General features: G+C 38.1%; 1 protein-coding gene across 1 annotated transcript; it reads right to left on the minus strand.

Annotated features, from left to right (window-relative positions):
* Nucleotides 1-17,574: 17,574 nt before the first annotated feature.
* LOC128859820 (uncharacterized) lies at nucleotides 17,575-18,599 on the minus strand. The gene has a single exon (XM_054096915.1). The coding sequence runs from the start codon at nucleotides 18,422-18,424 to the stop codon at nucleotides 18,020-18,022; it is 405 nt and encodes a 134-aa protein (XP_053952890.1). The 5' UTR covers nucleotides 18,425-18,599; the 3' UTR covers nucleotides 17,575-18,019.
* Between the last annotated feature and the right edge of the window lie 872 nt (nucleotides 18,600-19,471).

Raw genomic sequence — 19,471 nt, forward strand, 5'->3', positions numbered from 1 at the left:
ATCAGCTGTAGCTCCTTTCCAAATAAAAATGTTTACTAATACTAAGTCTTAAAATACAGTTAAAAGACAACATAATATGTGTACAAATTTTTAGATCAATAAATTTAAAGGTTTTCTAAGAAAAAATTCTGGAAAATTCGCTTTTTTCGACCTTCTAATTGTATATAACCCCTTAAACAGCTCGTTTTGGAGATATCCACTTTTGAGTGGCAAAAGAGCTTTAAAATTGGTTTGTAAATTGATGATAACTATTGACTGTAAATAAATAATAATTAAGTTTTAAAAAACTCTAATAATATTTAACTCAAATATGCGCCGGGCATATACTTACAAACGCACATTTTGATTGAGTTAAAAATATTTTACTTTAATTCAAGTAGAACAGGTGGATTTTTTGCTTATCACCAAACTGAATTGTTTATTTGTAATTTGCTTATCAGCCACTTGATTGGTGTTTAAAAATTTTTACTATTAGCAAATATTAATGTGCATTTGAAGGTGTGTATATCTATAAATAATCGGTGCTCAGTTGGGCTGCTTATCTTGAAGAGATTTCCGCTCTTTTATTTACACTCATATAATTTTCTAAGAATTGATACAATTTATTACGAATGTTGCTTTTTTAACGGAAGAGAGGCAAATTTGATAAAAAGGCCAAGTTTCAGGAGCAAAAAAACATCATTTAAAATATTTATATTATATATCATTTGTATGGATTTTTTTGTTTGTTTACACACTCAGAATGATTGTTTGACAGAGCCCAGCGCAATCAAAAGAGATATGGACATTTTTATGGCAAAATTTTTAAGAAGACGAAATCAATCAAAAGACGAGGTGCTCTCCCCTAAGCTTATTTAAAGGATATCACAGATGAAAATTTACGTGAATTTGCGAAATTTGGCGTAGAAGTCAGATAGGTTTTTATAGAGATTAATGAGGAGATTTGAATTGTTATAGCCTATTGAGGTGGGGACATCACATTTCTATATATAGGGTGCTGATAATGAAAATGTAATAACTTTTTTTCTGAGTGGTTGTTGTTGAACTGGTCGAATATTTCCACTGAAATACTCCTAATTAGTGACCAGCACCGTTTTACTACCACTGTCTCGTGTGATGATGTCGTTTTTTTTTTGTTTTGTTTGTTTCCAAGTCAGATTCATTTAGTGAGGTCCAAGTATAAAAGCAAATCCTTTATCTCGATGCCTGAGATCTCTTTAATTTGCTGTAGGAAAGGCTTACCGAAGGAGCGGAGTCGTGGACATTCACATAAATAGTGGAAAAAACTTTCCTTCGCCCCTTCCGCTTTGACAACTTCAGCAGATGCTCCCCTACTTTCCAATGACCTGTAATGGTTGCAGTGATGCCTGAAATGTTTGACCGAGAACATCCTAACAGATCATTCGTCCTTGGGTTTTGTATGACGGCCATGCGTTTTTTGTTGTAATACATGTAGTTATTTGCTTCCATCTTCTTTCGGCTAAAGCAAGATAGTGTGAAGCAATGGATGCTTTTAATGTGTTCAGTGGGGTGGAGACTGCCACTGCCTCTGCTAAGTCTAGTGTCGAACCTTTTCTGGCTAGCTCATCCGCTACCTAATTACCCCGTATATTCCTATGACCGTAAACCCATATCAGAGTGATTTCCAGCTGATGAATAAGCAATTGCAGCTCCTCTCTACACTGTAAGACCAGTTTGGATGAAATGGAGTTGGAGTCTAAGGCCTTTATATGGTAGCTGCTTGACTGTCTGAGAAGATATCTAATCTTGCAGCAACTTCCTTGTAGAGTTTTAGTGATTTGCATGCTTCTCTGATCGCTAGAAGTTCTGCCTGGAATACGCTGGCATAGTCAGGAAGCCGAATTGACTGAGATAGGTTGAGTGGCTCCGAATGGAAGCTAGCTCCCACACCACAGTTCATCTTAAAACCATCCGTGTAGATTTGCTCCATTCGGCTCTCGGTGGAAAACGTACCGTAAAGTCTTTCTTGAAGTTAAGGTCGGGGACTGTGTAGTCTGATCTGTTTTTGAGCAGCGACGGCGCCTGTAGGAGGATCTTACTGTGACCGTACGAACTTGTTGTCCAGCTTCCTATGTGTCTGAGTCTCGCCGCGCTGCAAGTAGCGATTGTTTTATATTATATGTATGTAAGTCTAATGGTAATAGATGAGTTAGTACATTGAGCGCTTCAGTAGGACTGGTGCTAAGCGCTTCTGTAGTTAAGGTACACGCTGTTCTTTGTATCTTGCTAAGCTTGGTTTGGTTGTATTTCTTTTCTATTTCGGGCCACCAGACTTGTGCTGCATATGTTAGTATTGGCCTTACAATGTCTGTGTAAGACCAATTGCATAGTTTTGGTTGGATACCCCATTTTTTACCCAACATTCTCTTACACGTGTAAAGCGCTATATTCGCTTTCTTTACCCTGTACTCTACGTTGGACTTCCAGCTGAGTTTGGGGTCTAGGATAACACCTAGGTATTTTGCCTGTTGGGTTAGCGTGAGACTGAGTGGTACTAAGTTCAAGAAGAATCGAGGTAGGTGAAAAAGCTAGAGAGCCAGCGGAACGCAGCGAACCACTTCTGGCGCTTAATGTAATGCTAAATGTGGTACTTGTAGACATCGCAGGCGTACGTGCCGCTGTACGTGCCGCAATCAGACCGAGAGGTTCGGGCTACAGACTTGACATCACTTGCGATCACTTGATCTCAAGTATTCTCAGAAGCTGTGGGTTCATCGCCCTGGCGACTGATTAATGTACACCCTCGCTTAGTCCAAGCGGGACATTCTCCATTCACGTTCAATCAAGGCAAAAGTGGGCGACATTTCACCAAGCTCGGTGCTGAACCTACCATCTTGATCCAAAAGTTCCCGGAACGATCGCCAGGTGGCGATCTAATCTGAAGATCTAAATTTCAAAGGACCAAAGACATGATTTCCATAGCTGAATCCGACTCAACATTCATCAAACACAGAAATTCTGAAAACGAGATATGGGTTTATGAGTATGACTCGGGATCCAGACAACAGACGAGTGAGTGAACCAAAATACCCCTCGAATTTTATCCAGAAGTTCAGACAGTTAATAAGAACTATTATTTGGGCGTTATGAGACGTTTGCGCGTAGCAATTCGCCCAAAAGAAAGGATTTATGGAGAAACAACTCGTGGACTTCACAGCATGAAAACGCGTTTTAACAGCCGAAAGGAAGTAGAAGGAAAAATCGAAGAAGGATCTGACATAGAGTTCCACTGGTATACTGAAAGTAGAGCTCCAGAAATGTTACGAGAGCTGGATCAAACGCTGGCATAAGTGCGTTGCAGTTGATGCAAAGTACTTTGAAGGTGATAATATCACTTTTGAGCAATAAATTTGTATTCGAAATTTTCTGAATATGTTTCGGGAACTTTTTGATCAAGGTGGTATTCACGGATGGCTTGAAGTTGCATGGAAGGGTTGGCGTAGGTGTATTTTTCGAGAACATCTGCATCAGAATCAAGTTCAGATTACCCGATCACTGCAGTGTGTTCCAATCAGAGATAACTGCAATCGAAGCTGCTCCCTTCTGTAATAACTGTCACGGAAGTAAATGCCCATTTCGGCAGCCAAGCGGCAATCAGGGCCCGGGGCTTAATGATGGTACACTCGAAACTGGTCGGAGAACGCCTGACTTCACTCTCGGCCGCATCAAAATTCTTTAATATGCGAATTTGCATTCCCGATTTAAGCGAAATCAGGAAACTATAAGGCTGATGAGCTGTCTAGACAGGGGACCGGTGAGGTAGTTTACCCGCGAAATGAGAGGGTTGGGATGCCATTGACTACTTGCGATCTTCCCCTGGAAGGGTAGGCTTTGCGTCATCTCAGAAGCTTATACAGTGGCCGACAAAGTCTAAATACACATAACGTTAAAATACCGTTTGTCTATTCCTTTCCTTTTCTTATGTTTGTTGCTTTGCTAATGTTGATTTTAGTTGCAATTTGAATACTTAAGCATCTACAATGGCTCTCGAAAAGAAATATTAGTTGACGTTAGAAATTTAGTTAGCACAGGAAATAAAAAAAGTCATATGGCGAAATTTCAAAAATCTTAAACTTAAGTCGTGCAACAGTCCAGACCATTGTAAAAACTTTAAAGATAGTAGTTTCACCGAAAATAAGCCGCGCAGTGGCCGCCCGAGCAAACTATCTCGCAGAGACATCAGCTTGATTCTAAAAGAAGTGGACGAAAATCCAAAAGTTTCTGCTCCGAAATTGGCCGAGGATAAAGCAAGTTCATCCAACAAGTGTGTTCATCCACGAACAATTCAAAGAGCTCTGAACAAAAACGGCTTTCATAGTAGAACATCACGAAAAAATCCCTCTTATTTATGAAAAAAACCGTAAACTTCGCCTGGAGTTCGCCAAAGCACACAGGGAAAAAGGGGTGGATTTTTGGCAAAAAAGTTTTGTTTACAGATGAGTCGAAGTTTAATATATTCGGTAGCGATGGTAGAGCAAAAGTGTACAGAAAAAAAATTTACTGCACTGAGTCCGAAGTATTTGGTATCAACAGTAAATCATGGTGGCGGCAATGTAGTGGTTTGGGGAGCTGTTGCTGTCTCTGGAGTTGGAAGATTAGTATTTATTCAAGGTAATATGGATCGTTATAAATACAAATCATTATTGGAAGCCAATCTGAAATCTTCGATGGGTGACTTGGAGCTTGATCCAGGTTGGGTCTTTCAACAGGATCACGATCCAAAGCACATTGCACACATTGTGAGGGATTAGCCGCTTTACCATGCTTCAAGGCAATTAAATACACCTCCGCAAAGCCCAGATTTGAATATTATTGAACATTTCTGAGAAATTTTAGTTCGAAAAATTAGAAAAAATCCGATTTCAAGCGCTTCAGTACTCAAAGAACGACTAATCAGTAGAAGCTTGGAACAATATAACTTCTGCAGAGTTAACAAATTTAGTCACCTTGATGCCACGACGGCTTACTTAAAGTGAAGTTTTTCACACTGGAGTAAGATATTTGTGTACTGTATGTCGACTTTTGTCAACGTTGGTTTTAGGTTTTTTTGACGTGATAACGTCTTATAATTCGATTTAACAGGCTGCACGCACAAAAAAATGTGTCGTTACCTTGCTCATATGTAGTTACCTTGCTCATTAGTGTTACCTTGCTCTTTAGTGTTACCTTGCTCATATGTAGTTACCTTGCTCATTAGTGTTACCTTGCTCTTTAGTGTTACCTTGCTCTTTAGTGTTACCTTGCTCATTAGTGTTACCTTGGTCTTTAGTGTTACCTTGCTCATTAGTGTTACCTTGCTCATTAGTGTTACCTTGCTCATTGCATTGAATGAACTGCAAATTCTTTCACCATTCGAAAGCTACATCCTCCACGAGTAACATGGATTATATTTTATTTTGGAAATAGGGCTCGAGATATAGGTCAAAACGTGGACCCGGGTAACCTTCGGACGTGTATGTACAATATGGGTATCAAATGGAAGCTGTTGATGAATGCTTTAGTCCAGAGTATTTTTCATGCCGCTCCGTGACTGGGGTCTCGAGATATAGGTCAAAACGTGGACCCGGGTAACCTTCGGACGTGTATGTACAATATGGGTATCAAATGAAAGCTGTTGGTGAATGCTTTATGTTATGTTATGTTATGTTATGTTATGTTATGTTATGTTATGTTATGTTATGTTATGTTATGTTATGTTGTGTTATGTTGTGTTATGTTGTGTTTTGTTATGTTATGTTATGTTATGTTATGTTAAAGTATATTATGTTATGTTAATGTTAACTCATTCTCTATATCCATACAAAATATCTATCAAACAAATAAAATTAAAATTTTCTTTTGAAAAATGCAACCATTCAATCAGTATTTTCTTATGACGTTATCACGTTAAACTATCGTCAGTAAACTGGCTTTACAGACAACCTCTTTTTTGCCATAGCTTTGCTATTTCATGTTAATATATGGATTTTTTTAAGTCTATAATGATTAGAAAAAGCTTTCAAATAAAACTGTGTAAACATATTTTTCAGTAAAGTTTTTGAACTTTCACTCCAGTGGAAATGGGGGGTGTATGTAGACTTTTGTCGGTCACTATAAGGTCACGAAATCATCTGGCCACGTATGGATCGGAAGCGCTCGCAGAATCTTCTACGGAATCTAATGAAATCTCTTTTTCTTGAATCTCGTGGGTGCCTTTATAGGACACTGCCCGCGCGATGTTGTGAGAGTCGGCATTACTTCGAGTCTTTTTTGTGTCCGTCCTCCTTATTTCCTATGCAATAGAAGAACAAATTGTATTTCTTCGGCATCACAAAGAACGAATTTAATTTCTTCGTCCAAGTGTACCTTCTCCCTGTGCCCTCATTTGACCTAACCTATCCTAGTGATTCTTAAGCCACTATTCGCTGTCTACACGCAAAAGCTTATCAATTTCATTATGCTTCGAATTTCTATAAGCTTTGTGCTTATATGTACATAACTGCGTCTGGAGTAATCAAATAAAAAAAATTTCACAGACACAAAGTTAAGTTCAGTTTGCTCACTTGGAATTTGAATGCAACACTTTTCACACAATTCGCACAAAGTCATTTGTTTGCTTGGTGTTTTTCTATTAAATGTCGCATATTTTCAAACAATGCATTCATATTTGTTTCAAAAAAAGAGAACTAGGCATTAGAAACCCAAACCCGCATGAAATGAAAGGAGCGCTTAAATTTGCAAAATTGTCCATGAGAAGGTGATTAGATTTTTTTTTAGAAATAGAATGGATGTAGTTTTAGAGTTACAGAGAGTAGCAAGGTGTTTTTTTTTTGTTTCTTTTTTTTTTAAATTGTCAAATTGTCGTACCTACCAAAACTGTGGCTCTGTTGAAAGAGTAATGCTTCCACTAAACTAGACTTATTTCTCACCGAGGACAAAATTGATATATCTTCTGTAAATAAAGCCACACTTTTATATGAACTTTTTTTAATGACAATCTACGTAAATCATGAGTCTCTTTAAGATATATATATAATGTAGATATTATATATCGTTCAGATTTAGGGGTTGTGCAGCTCAAAAATCGTAAAAATTTAAAAACTGCAATTTTCCAAACCGTTTAACAAGTTCTGAAAGGCAATCGATTTCATATTAGGTATTCGTTTTATTTATTTATTTATTTATTTATTTAAGAGTCTAAAACATAATCAGGTTTTTACAGACTACTTTGAACTAGTGTAAGCTTAAGTTAATACAAATAATTAAATTAATAAATTAAAAAACAGAATTTAGGAACTCATACAATTCATTCTTTGACATAGAAAAGTCAAGCGGAATAGAGCTCGAGATCTCATTGAGTTCTCTTAAAGTGCGGGCAAGAGGGGCATTACGTGCATAATTCGTGTTAAGTAAATTAAGGTGAAAGGGGTAAGTGATTCGGAGAGATCTAGTAGGATTATGAAAAGGAATATTGTTTAATAAGGATGAACAATCAATATCACCTTTAATTAAACTAAAAACAAAAGACAGCGAAAGTATAGATCTTCTATTTTCTAGCGATTTTAAGTTAATTAACATCAAACGGGATTTATATGAAGGGAAGGGAAGTGAGTATTTTAACGACCTGAGAGCAAACTTAAGGAACACCTTCTGTACACGTTCAAGTCTCTCAATTGCAAATTGGTGGCAAGGCCTCCAGATAAATGTTGCATACTCTAATCTAGAGCGAACAAAGGAAGTAAAAAGTAATTTGAGAGAGTAAGGGTCCGAGAATTTCACGCTATTACGCCGTATAAAGCCTAAAATTGAGTAAGAGGAGGATACAACAAAATTAATGTGACTATTAAATGAAAATTGGGAGTCAAAGATCACACCTAGATCTTTGAATTCATGAACCGGTTGAAGAAGAGTATCAGCAATGTTATAGGATGATTTTAGAATATTTTGAATTTTGGCAAAAGTGACATGAAAACATTTCTTGATGTTTATGGAGATCCCAGAGTTACTGCACCAGCGAACTAGTGCATTAATATCCGCTTGCAACATTGGAATATCCTCAGTTTTCCTAATAGCAGAAAATATTTTCAGGTCGTCAGCGTATAAAAGAACATTTGCAATAGAATTACATGAGAAACTCTATCGAAAGCCTTAGAAAAGTCCGTGTAAACACAGTCCACTTGAAAACCATCAGCAAAAGTTGAAAAACAAAATTCCCCAAACGCAGCTAGGTTGGAAACTGTAGACCTACCCATAACAAACCCATGCTAGTTGGGCGAGATTAAACTCTTAGTCGCAAAGTACATCTTATCTTTTACAATTCCTTCGAAAAGTTTTGATATAATAGAAAGCTTCGAGATTGGTCTGTAATTGCACACATCTTTCTTTTAACCACTTTTGAAAATTGGAGTAATAGTTGTGATTTTCCAATCATTAATAAAAACTCCCGAGGATAAGGATTTATTAAAAATAAATTTGAGAGGAATAATGATAGCCGGACAATTTTTAAGAAAGATTGCGGAAAGCCCATCCCTATCAGTCTTAGTAGAAGTTTTTAAACCTCAATGTCACGAGAAACAAGTTTTAAGTCTCCGAAATTCAAGGATGAAGGAAGATTAATATGACACGAAGAAAACAAGTCTGGATCATCCTGACTGAAATTAGATTTGAGAAACTCGGCAAACAAGTTAGCTGCACCCGCAGGTGTAGTAGCAGATTTACCTTTTGAGAAGATGTTACGATTAGATTTTGAAACCAAAGATAACAAATACTGTGGGTAATATGGAACAAAATGAAAAATACTCGCAAAATAACTGTGGACCCCCCATTCCTTTCAGTTATACAATTATAGATCAAAATAGATTGGATATGAAAAATTTACAATAGATAAAAGAATTTTCATGTAGCACTGCATAAAATGCAATATTTTTTTGGGTTGCCTCTTTTTTATAATATTAGAAATAAAAACATATTTTTAACAGCTCTGCTGAAAATGTGATCAAATAAAGATATACTTATTTTTTTACGCCTAAAAAATCCCCTAACTTGTTTAGATAGTTGTTTTGCCCCAAAACGCCATTGAAAGCTGGTGGAATTGTACAGCTGAATTAATAAGAACCGTACGAGAGATGTGACACTGTTATTAGATTTGCCCCTCTAACTTTCCTCTTATTTATAAATTGTATTAGCATTTGATTTTCATTTGCCAGATACTTAATTTACAGGGTCTAGCCCTCGAATAGTAACCAATTAAATTTAGTTTGGAAAATTACTTTTATTCAATTCAAAGTAAAAAATGTGTGAAAATAATACAAAACTAAGAATCAATTTCGATATGACCACCTCTTGCCTTGACTATGACCTTGAGGCGGTCCAGAAATGAGTCGCAAGCTACCCGAATGTGACTTGCTGGTATTTTGGCCTATTCGTGGACAATGGATTTTTTCAGCGCCTCTAGACTGGTGAATCTTTTAGTTCGGACTGTGCTCTCTAAAATGGCCCAAAGAGAACAATCCATCGGAATCGCGTCTGGTGAATTTGAAAGCCATTTTGTGTAAATGTTATGAAGTTCGGAACGTTGTTTTTTAGACATTCTTGGTTCACTTGAGATTTGTGAGGCGATGCCAAGTCTTGTGGAAACTTCCATTGTCTGCCATCGAAATGTTTGTCTGCCAACGGCTTCAAAGCAACATCCAGAATACTTTTCCGATAATATTTCGCATTTACCTTGACGCCAGGTTCGATGAAAATTATTGGAGAGCGCCCATCTGTGGTTACAGCGACCCAAACCATCACCTGTGGCGGGTGCTGCCTCCTGGTGGCCAAACGTTTTGGGAGTTTACGAATCGCTCAATTTGAAAAATTTTCTCGTCAGAAAACACAATGTTCGGAAATTGACCTCTTTCGGTCAAGCGAAGCAAATCCTTCGCTTACTCAAGTCTGACTTGTTTCTGCTTTGGTGTGAGATTATGCGCCTTTTGGATATTGTAAGGATTGACTTTGAGATCGTTTTTCAGTATGCGGGCGATGCGACGGTCAGATATTTTCAGTTCTTTCGCCATTTGATTAGCACTTCGTCGAGGATTTCGCTCAAATCGCTTCTTCACTTTTTGAACCATTTCACGCGACGTTGCAGTCTTTTGATGACCACCTCCATGACGTTTCGCGATGTTGCCAGTATCATTGGAAAGATGCGATAAACAAAAACTTTATTTACTTTCAGGTGCTCGAGCTCACGAGCAATCGCTGGTTGTGATTTTCCAGCCGAATATAATGCAATCACACTTTTACGTTTGAAATCCATTACTGATTTTCTTTTTTCGCATTTGCCCTCGGCAAAAAGCTTCCTCGCGCTTGTAAGCAATATTCTGGACTGTCATTTAGCACGGGCATCAGCTGCGCGAGCCGTCTGAAGTTTGTTACACTTCGTGTGCCGAACCCTGTACACAAAATAAAGAAACAATTGGTTTAAGTTTTGAAACTTGATATTTTTAAGTAAACTTTCTTGTTTCAACAATTTGTAAAATTTTAAAATTCTAGAAAGTTTGTCAATTTTAACAAGCTGTCAATTTTCGCTCAATTTGCCAGTCTGACGTCAGCTCCCTTCGCAATACAAATCAAACAAAAGTAGGAGAAATTATATGTTTGTAAAAATTTAGTGAGTGACTTGGTAGTTTTGTTATTTGTGAGATTTAAACTAATCAAACTAATGAAAACGAAGTGGCGTTCTTAAATTGTAAAAGCACAAATTATTATAAAGCCTCCAAATGCAGTTTATTTGCATTTTATGCGGAAGACGCCGTGGCAAGAAAGTGTGTGTGTCTGCGTATAATTTCTTGTGTTTGGTTGTTTCCATTGCTTTCGCCTTCTCTTCTTCTTCACAAACAAGTAATTCTCCTTCCTTTTGCTTGTTTATTCTTGGGCTCTTACGACACGCCGAATTGGGAAGGCGCGATCTGTCTATCATTCTTGCTACTTCGCCGTAAGATACGAGTACACACGAAATTTCACGTGAAACGCGAACATACTATAATACTGCCGAAGTCTCAGAAAATACACAAAAAAGTCTTTACTATTTCCATCTACTATTCCATCTGGGCTTTACACATCTGGAAAAAAACACGTTTTGCATACACCGTTGGGCAAAGTTGGTGCATGTTTGCTGAAGAATAAACAACTGTTTCGTAAATGTCATTATTGTGCACATAATTCTTTTATTTCTTTACAAAACCAGCAAGGTGTTACAATAGTACACAATTGCGCTATCAGAGAATCAGTTGTTGGTATTGCTTGAGGAAATGAAAGTTGATTGTTTTGTGAATTACTTACTTGCTTTTTCTTATGTAAATCTTACGTCAAATATTTTTATGATCATATTGAAAAATGGTCTTTAAAAGGGTAATTTTGGGAAACAACCACTTAAAAAGTTAAACATTAAAAACTGCCACACATACCAGGTACTTATAAATACCTAAAGAAGGTTCAGTAAAAAGTGTTGACCTTTTTTCACTTCATTTCTACGTGGAAATTAACATAGGATTATCTGATTTTGATCAACTATACTCGGTTTTATTCGATATCATTCAACCAATTTGAAGGCAGTTTTATAAGTTGCTGTTGTTGTTGTAGCAGTAACTTTGCCCTGTCAGTCTAGTGTAATACCTAACTGGTCGTCTTCGTCTAGCTCATCTAACGGTAGGCTCATCTAAACTGGCTGTTTCGACGGGTTGGGTCCAGAGGGAGAGAGGTGTTAGATTAGTGGGTTTGATGGGGCATGTGAAAAGGTGGTTAGTGTCGTGCGGGGGTCCTTCACATGCCGGACATATGTTTAATAAGTCGGGGTCGATTCTGGATAAGTAGTAGTTTAACCTGCTACAGTATCCAGAACGTAATTGTGCCAAGGTTACGCGGGACTCTCGGGAAAGTTGGAGCTCTTCGTCTGCGATTGGTGGTGATTGGATTCCGATAACGGCATTCGGAGGTCGGGAGCTTAAGAAGGCGGTGAGGGTCTTCCGATGAATGTCGTTTATGGCCTGTATGTACACTGTCCGATCCAGTAGCTGTATGTCTTTGTTTCTTGGGTCTCGTCCGCGTAGTTGAAGAAATGCCTCCTGGCGTGCCTGGGAGGTGGCTCAGGCCCAAACAGGTGTCTGCATGGGTGAGGCCCGCGGTAACACCCTAGCAGAAACTGCTTACTGAGCAGTTTGATATGCTCCTTAACAGGCAGCATAAAGGCCTCATCGTGTAGGTGTTGTATCGGTGACATCGTAAAACATCTTGTCGCGGTCCTTAATGCAGTGTTTTGACAGGTCTGAAGCTTCGTCCACAGCGAATCACGGGTTCCAGGCGACCAGACATGCGCTGCACAGGTTAGAATAGGTCGGTCTATTGCCTTGAAAGTCGACAGCAATATTTCCTTGTCTTTGCCCCAAGTGCTGTCGGCAAGGGACTTGAGGACCTTGTTGCGATTCTGGTCTTTAGTTGCAATAGCGGTTGTATGCGCTGAGAAGGAGAGCAAGCTGTCAAAGGTAGCTCCCAATATTTTGGGATTGTGACCCTTTTGTATTTAGGGTGCGATATGTTAATCTGATCAGCTGTTCACAGTGGAGTTCCGAATTGAGTGTTTAGCCCAATCGGTGCAGCTCTTACAGAGCAATTCTGATCCAATGCCACGATTACCGCTTTATTTTAATAAGACAAAAAATGACTGTAAAAATTTGCACATATATACATACTTACATGTATTCATATTCACACCGCACATTATTTTGAAATAAAAAAAAAAAATTTGTATTCTCATTTTCTGAAAATATTTTGGGTGCTGGCGATAATTTATTATATCTGCTTCAATGGAGAAATCTTCAGTAGGCGCTACTTACATATATACGTGTACATACATATAATGTACAAAATGGTACAAGATTAATCATCCTATCGGAAGATTTATAATGAAATAATTCAAATGGCGTCATACGTCAATTATATTTGACACTTTTGTACTAGACAGCCGCAGTATACAAACAAACAAGCAATGGAGTACGTAAAGGTCACATTAAAGATTTCCATCAATCGAATTCGTTTTTTGTTTTATTTGATAAAAATTATTCATAAACAAAATTGGATGACTAATTTTGTGCCACCTTGTATACATAAATATAAAAACGTATCTCTCTTCATGATAACCCTATTCCAGGTTTTCTAAACTATAGAGCCACAAACTTGTTTCTCTAGCTGGCACATAGAAGTATATATGTATGTAGTCCCCTAGTGTTTACTATTATTTATAAAAAGGTATTCAAAAATAAAAAAATTATGATGAATTTTACGCCCCTATTAAGTGCAACTAATGCAAGTTGACAACTAGACTTAATTCTCTTAACTTAAGCAGATGAGGGAAATTTTCGATGGTGCCTGTGAACTGTTCCATGCGATGAATTTATCCTCTGAGCTGTCATATCGACTGTCAAATTTGGCTCAGCTTCCACGAGTTCGAGCAAGGCGTCGGAGTTAAAAACTTCGGGACGACCAGCGCGCGGGGCATCCTCCACGTTGCAGTTACCACTTCGGAATTTTGAAAAGCACTTTTGCGCAGTCCTTACACTCACGGGTCCTCTCCGTGAACAGTGTTTATTTCTGCGTTTCTCCATTTTTCCCACTTTTATAAAAAAAATACAAAATATGCCTCTTATACACGTTCGAAGATTCCATTTTATTTTTTAACAAAACGTGCTTCTATCCGCGATTAAAATCACTTGTTGAATGCACAATATATCAAAGAAAATATAAATAGTTCCGTTATATTCCACGAATAATTTTTTGTATGCAAAAATCGTACAAAAGTGAAATTATGGGTAAAATACGCACGAACTTATGGACTGACCTGATCCAAAGACATTAAATGCATTAATGTGAACCACTATAGAGAGGACTACTTGAAAGCGACATCTATACAAATTGAGGACTTTAGTGGAAATTTAACCTTTTCTGCCATATAATGCCCTCCTAAACATGAAAATTCTAAGAAATATAAAAATTCTAATTCTATACTTTGACTTTCTTAAAACTCTTGAAGGCCGTTTTATTGCAGGCGGGGACTTCAATGCAAAGAATACCTTATGGGAATCCAGAATAACGAACACGAAAGGAAAAAATCTTTACGATGCATTAATAGAAAACAAAAGTAACTTTTCAAGTTCTGCAGAACCAACTTATTGGCCAGCTGATATGCGGAAGCGAACTGATTTAATTGACTTTGTTCTGGAAATAACTCCCAGCTTTGACCTCTCATCTGACAATTCTCAAATATTATACAAAGAAAACCACAATTTTTTTGATGTTGACGATAATAATCATTTTATTTGATTCATGTAGATTTGGCATCACTTTTTGAATATGATATCTCTCAAATGGCCACCTTGAGCCTGTACGGCGTATTGTGCCCGTTTTGCAGCATTTCCATTGTTTTAGCTAATATTTCGGCTAGAATAGCGACTATTTCCTCACGGATGTTGTTCTTGAGCTCTTCTATGGCCTTTGGCTTATTAATATAAACCTTTGATTTTAAATATCTCCACAAGAAGAAGTCAGGTGGTGTTAAATCGGGCGAACGCGGTGACCAGTCAAAATCGCCATTTCTCGACATCAAACGACGAAGAAACAACTTCTTCAAAAAATCGATTGTGGTGCGAGCTGTGTGTGATGGAGCACCGTCTTGTTGAAACCAGAACTGTCTCATACGCTTTCGACGAATAATTGGCATCACAAAAGTGGTTATCATATCGCGATAACGCTCCTGATTCTTCTTCTTTATTTGACTTCTTTTGTTTAATGTAAATTTCAAACATTTGGGAGCGCTCGCGTGGCGTGTACTGTTCCATGGTAAAAATCTGCTTGGACTGACGCTTCCAACGCGGTATGTCATTAAGCTCAATATGACCACCTTTTTTTGCCTTGACTATAGCCTTCAAACGGTCAAAACATGAGTTGAATGCAGCTCGAATGTGATCTTGAGGCCTTTTTCTCCCATTCTCGTATAATCGCTTTTTTCAGCGCATCCATACTGCCATATTTTTTTGTCCTCATATTTTTTAGTCCTCACCTTGCTCTCCAAAATGGACCAGATGAAATAGTCCATCAGATTTGCGTCTGGCGAATTCGAAAGCCATTGAGTGGACGAAATGAAGTGTGGAACATGATTTTTTAATCACACGAGCTTTATGAGACGGTGCCGATTCCTGTTGTCACGTCCATGGTCTACGACCGAAATGTTTGCGTGTCCAAATATAACGCAATCACACTATTACGTTTGAATTCCATCCAAGAAAAAAAAATCAACTGAGACGCAAAACTGTGACGCAAATGCTTTTGATGGCTTATAAGCAATATATTGAACTGTGATTGGAACAATTTTGACGTTGATGTCATGAGCTGTTTTACAGATACAAGCAGTGTGAAGTTAGAATTAAAAGTGGACAAGTACGAAAAATTTCAAAAATGTATCGCATCACTGGGAGCTGCTAGAGCTACAAACTATACACAATGGAAGGTCTGCAAAAAAATCGACAACGCAGTTATGCACTAACACCCTCTAAGGACAAGGACAAATTCTCGGGCAAAAACACCAAAAGAAAAGGCAAAAATACTTGCTGATTATTTAAAAAAAAAAAAACATTTACAAATCAACATAATAACCAAGGCATTGACAACTCTGAATTTCATGCTCAACTCACGAATAACATAAACATACCAATTGAGAATATAACTTCGAAAGAAATACGAATAGCAATTGAGACAAAAATTGGCGTAAAGAAATCCCCAGGATATGACGGAATCACAGGAAGGATTCTAAAGGAGTTACTTGACAAAGCCACTTTCTACTTAAGAAATATATTTAACTCAGCATTACGAATGAAGTATTTTCCACTGCCTTGGAAAGTTGCTGAAATCATTGCAATACCCAAACCTAATAAAGACACCTCTTAAGCTTCTTCATACAGACCAATTAGTTTATTACCATCATTATCTAAACTTTTTGAGAAGCTTATACTTGACCGCCTTGACCCCATACTACAGGCGCGAAACTTATTTCCTTCACACCAATTCGGATTTTGTAGAAAACATTTAACAATAGAACAGGTACATAGAGTAATAAATAAAATATTGTCAGAAATTGATCAAATAAATACATGCGTTGCTGTGTATCTTGATGTAGCGCAAGCGCTGTCGAACGTGTGGCACGAGGGTTTAATATTTAAACTGAAACAGTATTTTCCACTCGACTACTACTTCTTAATGAAATGAGCAAATAGATACTTTTACGTGAAATATAGAGACAAATACTCAAACATTCAACTCATGGAAGCCGGTGTACCTCAGGGCAGTGTACTAGGGCCTGTACTAGTACAGGGTTGCCAATATTCGACGGACCCATCTGGCAATCCTGTATCTTTTAACAGAGACGTCAGATCGCTTAATGACATACCGCGTTAGAAGCGTCAGTCCAAGCAGATTCTTACCATGGAACACAACACGCGACGCGAGCGCTCCCAAATTGTTGAAATTTACATTCAACAAAAGAAGTCAATTGTGAAAACTCAACGTGCGTATAAAAAATTATATAATGTAAAAAGTGCGCCTTCTAAGAACACCATTAAACGTTTGCACGAAAGGTTTTCGACTGGTGATGCGACCAAGGCGATCTGATGAGAATATTGCTCTTGTACGGGCCAGTGTTGAGACGTCGCCAAGGACATCCCAAATTGGCCGTTCTCAGCAGTTGGGCATTGCGCGGACACTTTACAACGAATTATCCGCATTGGAAAGTAGGACATAAGAATCTGACAATAAACAATTCACAAATCCCGATAGACACCAAAGAAAGATACCTAGGAATGACCATTGACTCCAAACTTCTCTGGAAAGAACATATCACTTTTAAAAAAAATGAGATAAAATACAGATTCCGTCAACTATATTGGTGACTTGGCAGGCGCTCGAAACTGCCATTGCTGAATAAAAACCCTTTTATATTGTACAAAACTGTGATTGTGCCAATATGGGCATACGGCATAAAAGCCTGGGGAACTGGAAGTAAAAGTAACATTAATATTATTCAACGACTACAATCAAAAATACTCAGATCTATAACCAGTGCACCTTGGTACGTCGCAAACGAAGATATTCTTCGTGACCTCAACATCGATATAGTAGCAGAAATCATCCGCAAACGCAGCACAAATCATATTGTCCGTTTAATGTACCACACAAATACTGATATGCGACAAATCCCATCAGCAGAAAGAGCAAACTCCAGGCGGCTCAAACGACCAACCCCAACTCAGCTGATAACTAGAATAATTTAAAGCTATGTACACACACTTGTAAACTCACATAAAAACTTAACCAAAAAAATGTAATATTGAATTGAATGTAATTAATGTTATGAAACCCAAGCTGTAGCAAGAATTACTTAATAAAGGAGGCAAAAAACAAAAACACAATGGGCTATGAGCCTGAGTGTGTCCCACAGGACAGCCGCTTTAACCTAACCTAAGGACTGCGTGAATAAAAAATTCAATATCCTTGACACAACTTTTTTTTTTTATTAAAAAACAAACTTTTTATTAATAATATTTTGCATTTCAGTGCAAAAATCTTGATGATCCAAGGAAATTTATTGCGATATTTAAACTTAAGTAATTAGTGTCAGTAATAGTGACTACAGACTGTTGTATGAGTGCCGACAGAGGCAAAATAAACACAATCTTTGACTTCACACAATTTTTGCACCGAAATATGTATGTATGTATGAGTAAAACGTAAGTGCACAAAACTTCAAAGTTCAACTAAAAACCGAAAATTGTCGAAATTCACTTATCAGCCTTTGTCTTCAATCAGCAACTAAAGAAGGTCTCGTGTGCGAGTGGGCGTGTTTTTGTAGCAATGAATGTGTTAGTAAAACCTAAAACAGTTTTAGCGCTGAACTCCGAGAAATCTCGCTATCTCCAATACCCGCAAACGTACTTTAGCTGACACGCTTGAAACGACTGGCTTCGGCATAGTCACGCGGATCTGAGTGGTTGCGCTCTGGTTTGATGCGTACATCGTTGGGATCGAGCTGAAACTCGCCATTCCATTGCACAGGCAATACGGTGGGCTCCGTATTGTATTGATAGTATTCAGAGTCATCGGAACGATTGCGATCGGGTTGAATAAATGTTTCGCCACTCTTCACAAAATTGCCATCCCAGCTGACGGGCAGAATGATCGGTTCACTGTTGTAGCCATAGAAATTTGAGGTATCGGTGACATTTTGATTGTGACGTCGCACTTTCGAAACATTATTCGTAGAACCGTTATTGTAGAGGAATTTGCCATTCCAACCCTCACATTTGATAGGAATATAATCGCTTTTCTTCTTCAGCGGCATCTTAGTGACGTGTAAGTAATTATTATTAATATGAGTTGTGTATCCTTTTCCGTAATCCTTTGCACGGGAATATCCTTTGGTTTGTTATTTATTTTTATTACTCTATTTATTTCCGTTTCTACGAGCTGTGCGCACTCTGTTTGCGTTCAAAGTTTATACTGGGCAAATCACGCTGTTTACCTATTTTAAAATATGAAATTGTTGCGAAAGTTGTTCGACCAGCTTATGATGATTGTTTGAAAAGATATTATGGCCACGATAAATTTGCCTCGACACTTCGCAAATTGTTATTGCCTTGAGTGCTGATGCTGCTGCTGTTGTTGGCGCCCACACTAAGCCGTGCTCTGTTTTTCGCTCCATTCGTGTTTTATTTTTCTCAAACACCCCAGAAAATGATCGAACCAAAGTCATATGCGAATGAGAAGCCAAGCCGTTTCACCATATAAGCTGAAAATCTCGACAATTCGGAGGTGTGTGCGTGTGTGTGTGTGTGCGCGTTTGTTAAGCGCAGGGGCGGTTGTTTTGTACGGACTTGTAAATAGTTGTAGTCAATTGGCGCACGAGCTGAGCAGTATAATTATGACGTGCCAAACATGATTCCTCAAGCTACAGGCCTACACACACGTGCATACACAGCCGATGGCGTGACAAGCCTGACTCATGAATACGAACACTTACTTGGCTGACGATAATTTTCGCTTTTGGTCTATTTTTAGCTGGTGTCGTCGCGTTTTTCGGCATTTGGCTTGGGCTAAGACTTATTTGCACATCTATTTGCTTTATTAATTCACCTTTTTTCGGTTGTTTACGCGCGATTGCCTCTGCTTCAGTGCGCCTGCGCGTTTGCTGAGCTTTGCAAACTATTTTTATTATTACATTTATGACTACAATTTGTTATTTGTGCTGTCGTCAGTCTGGAACACGTCTAATTTGTTATTTAGCGTAATTTGCATTTGTTATTTGTTGTTATATTAGAATATTTGATTTTTTCCGCATTTGCAATGCCAAAGCAAGTGTTCAGCAATGACTGCATTCAGCGTGGGCGGC

Source organism: Anastrepha ludens, chromosome 2, assembly GCF_028408465.1.
Source record: "Anastrepha ludens isolate Willacy chromosome 2, idAnaLude1.1, whole genome shotgun sequence".
Taxonomy (NCBI): domain Eukaryota; kingdom Metazoa; phylum Arthropoda; class Insecta; order Diptera; family Tephritidae; genus Anastrepha; species Anastrepha ludens.

What these genes read in the sequence shown, in the direction of transcription:
- LOC128859820 (XM_054096915.1), bottom strand. Translation starts at nt 18,424, where the DNA reads ATGCCGCTGAAGAAGAAAAGCGATTATATTCCTATCAAATGTGAGGGT.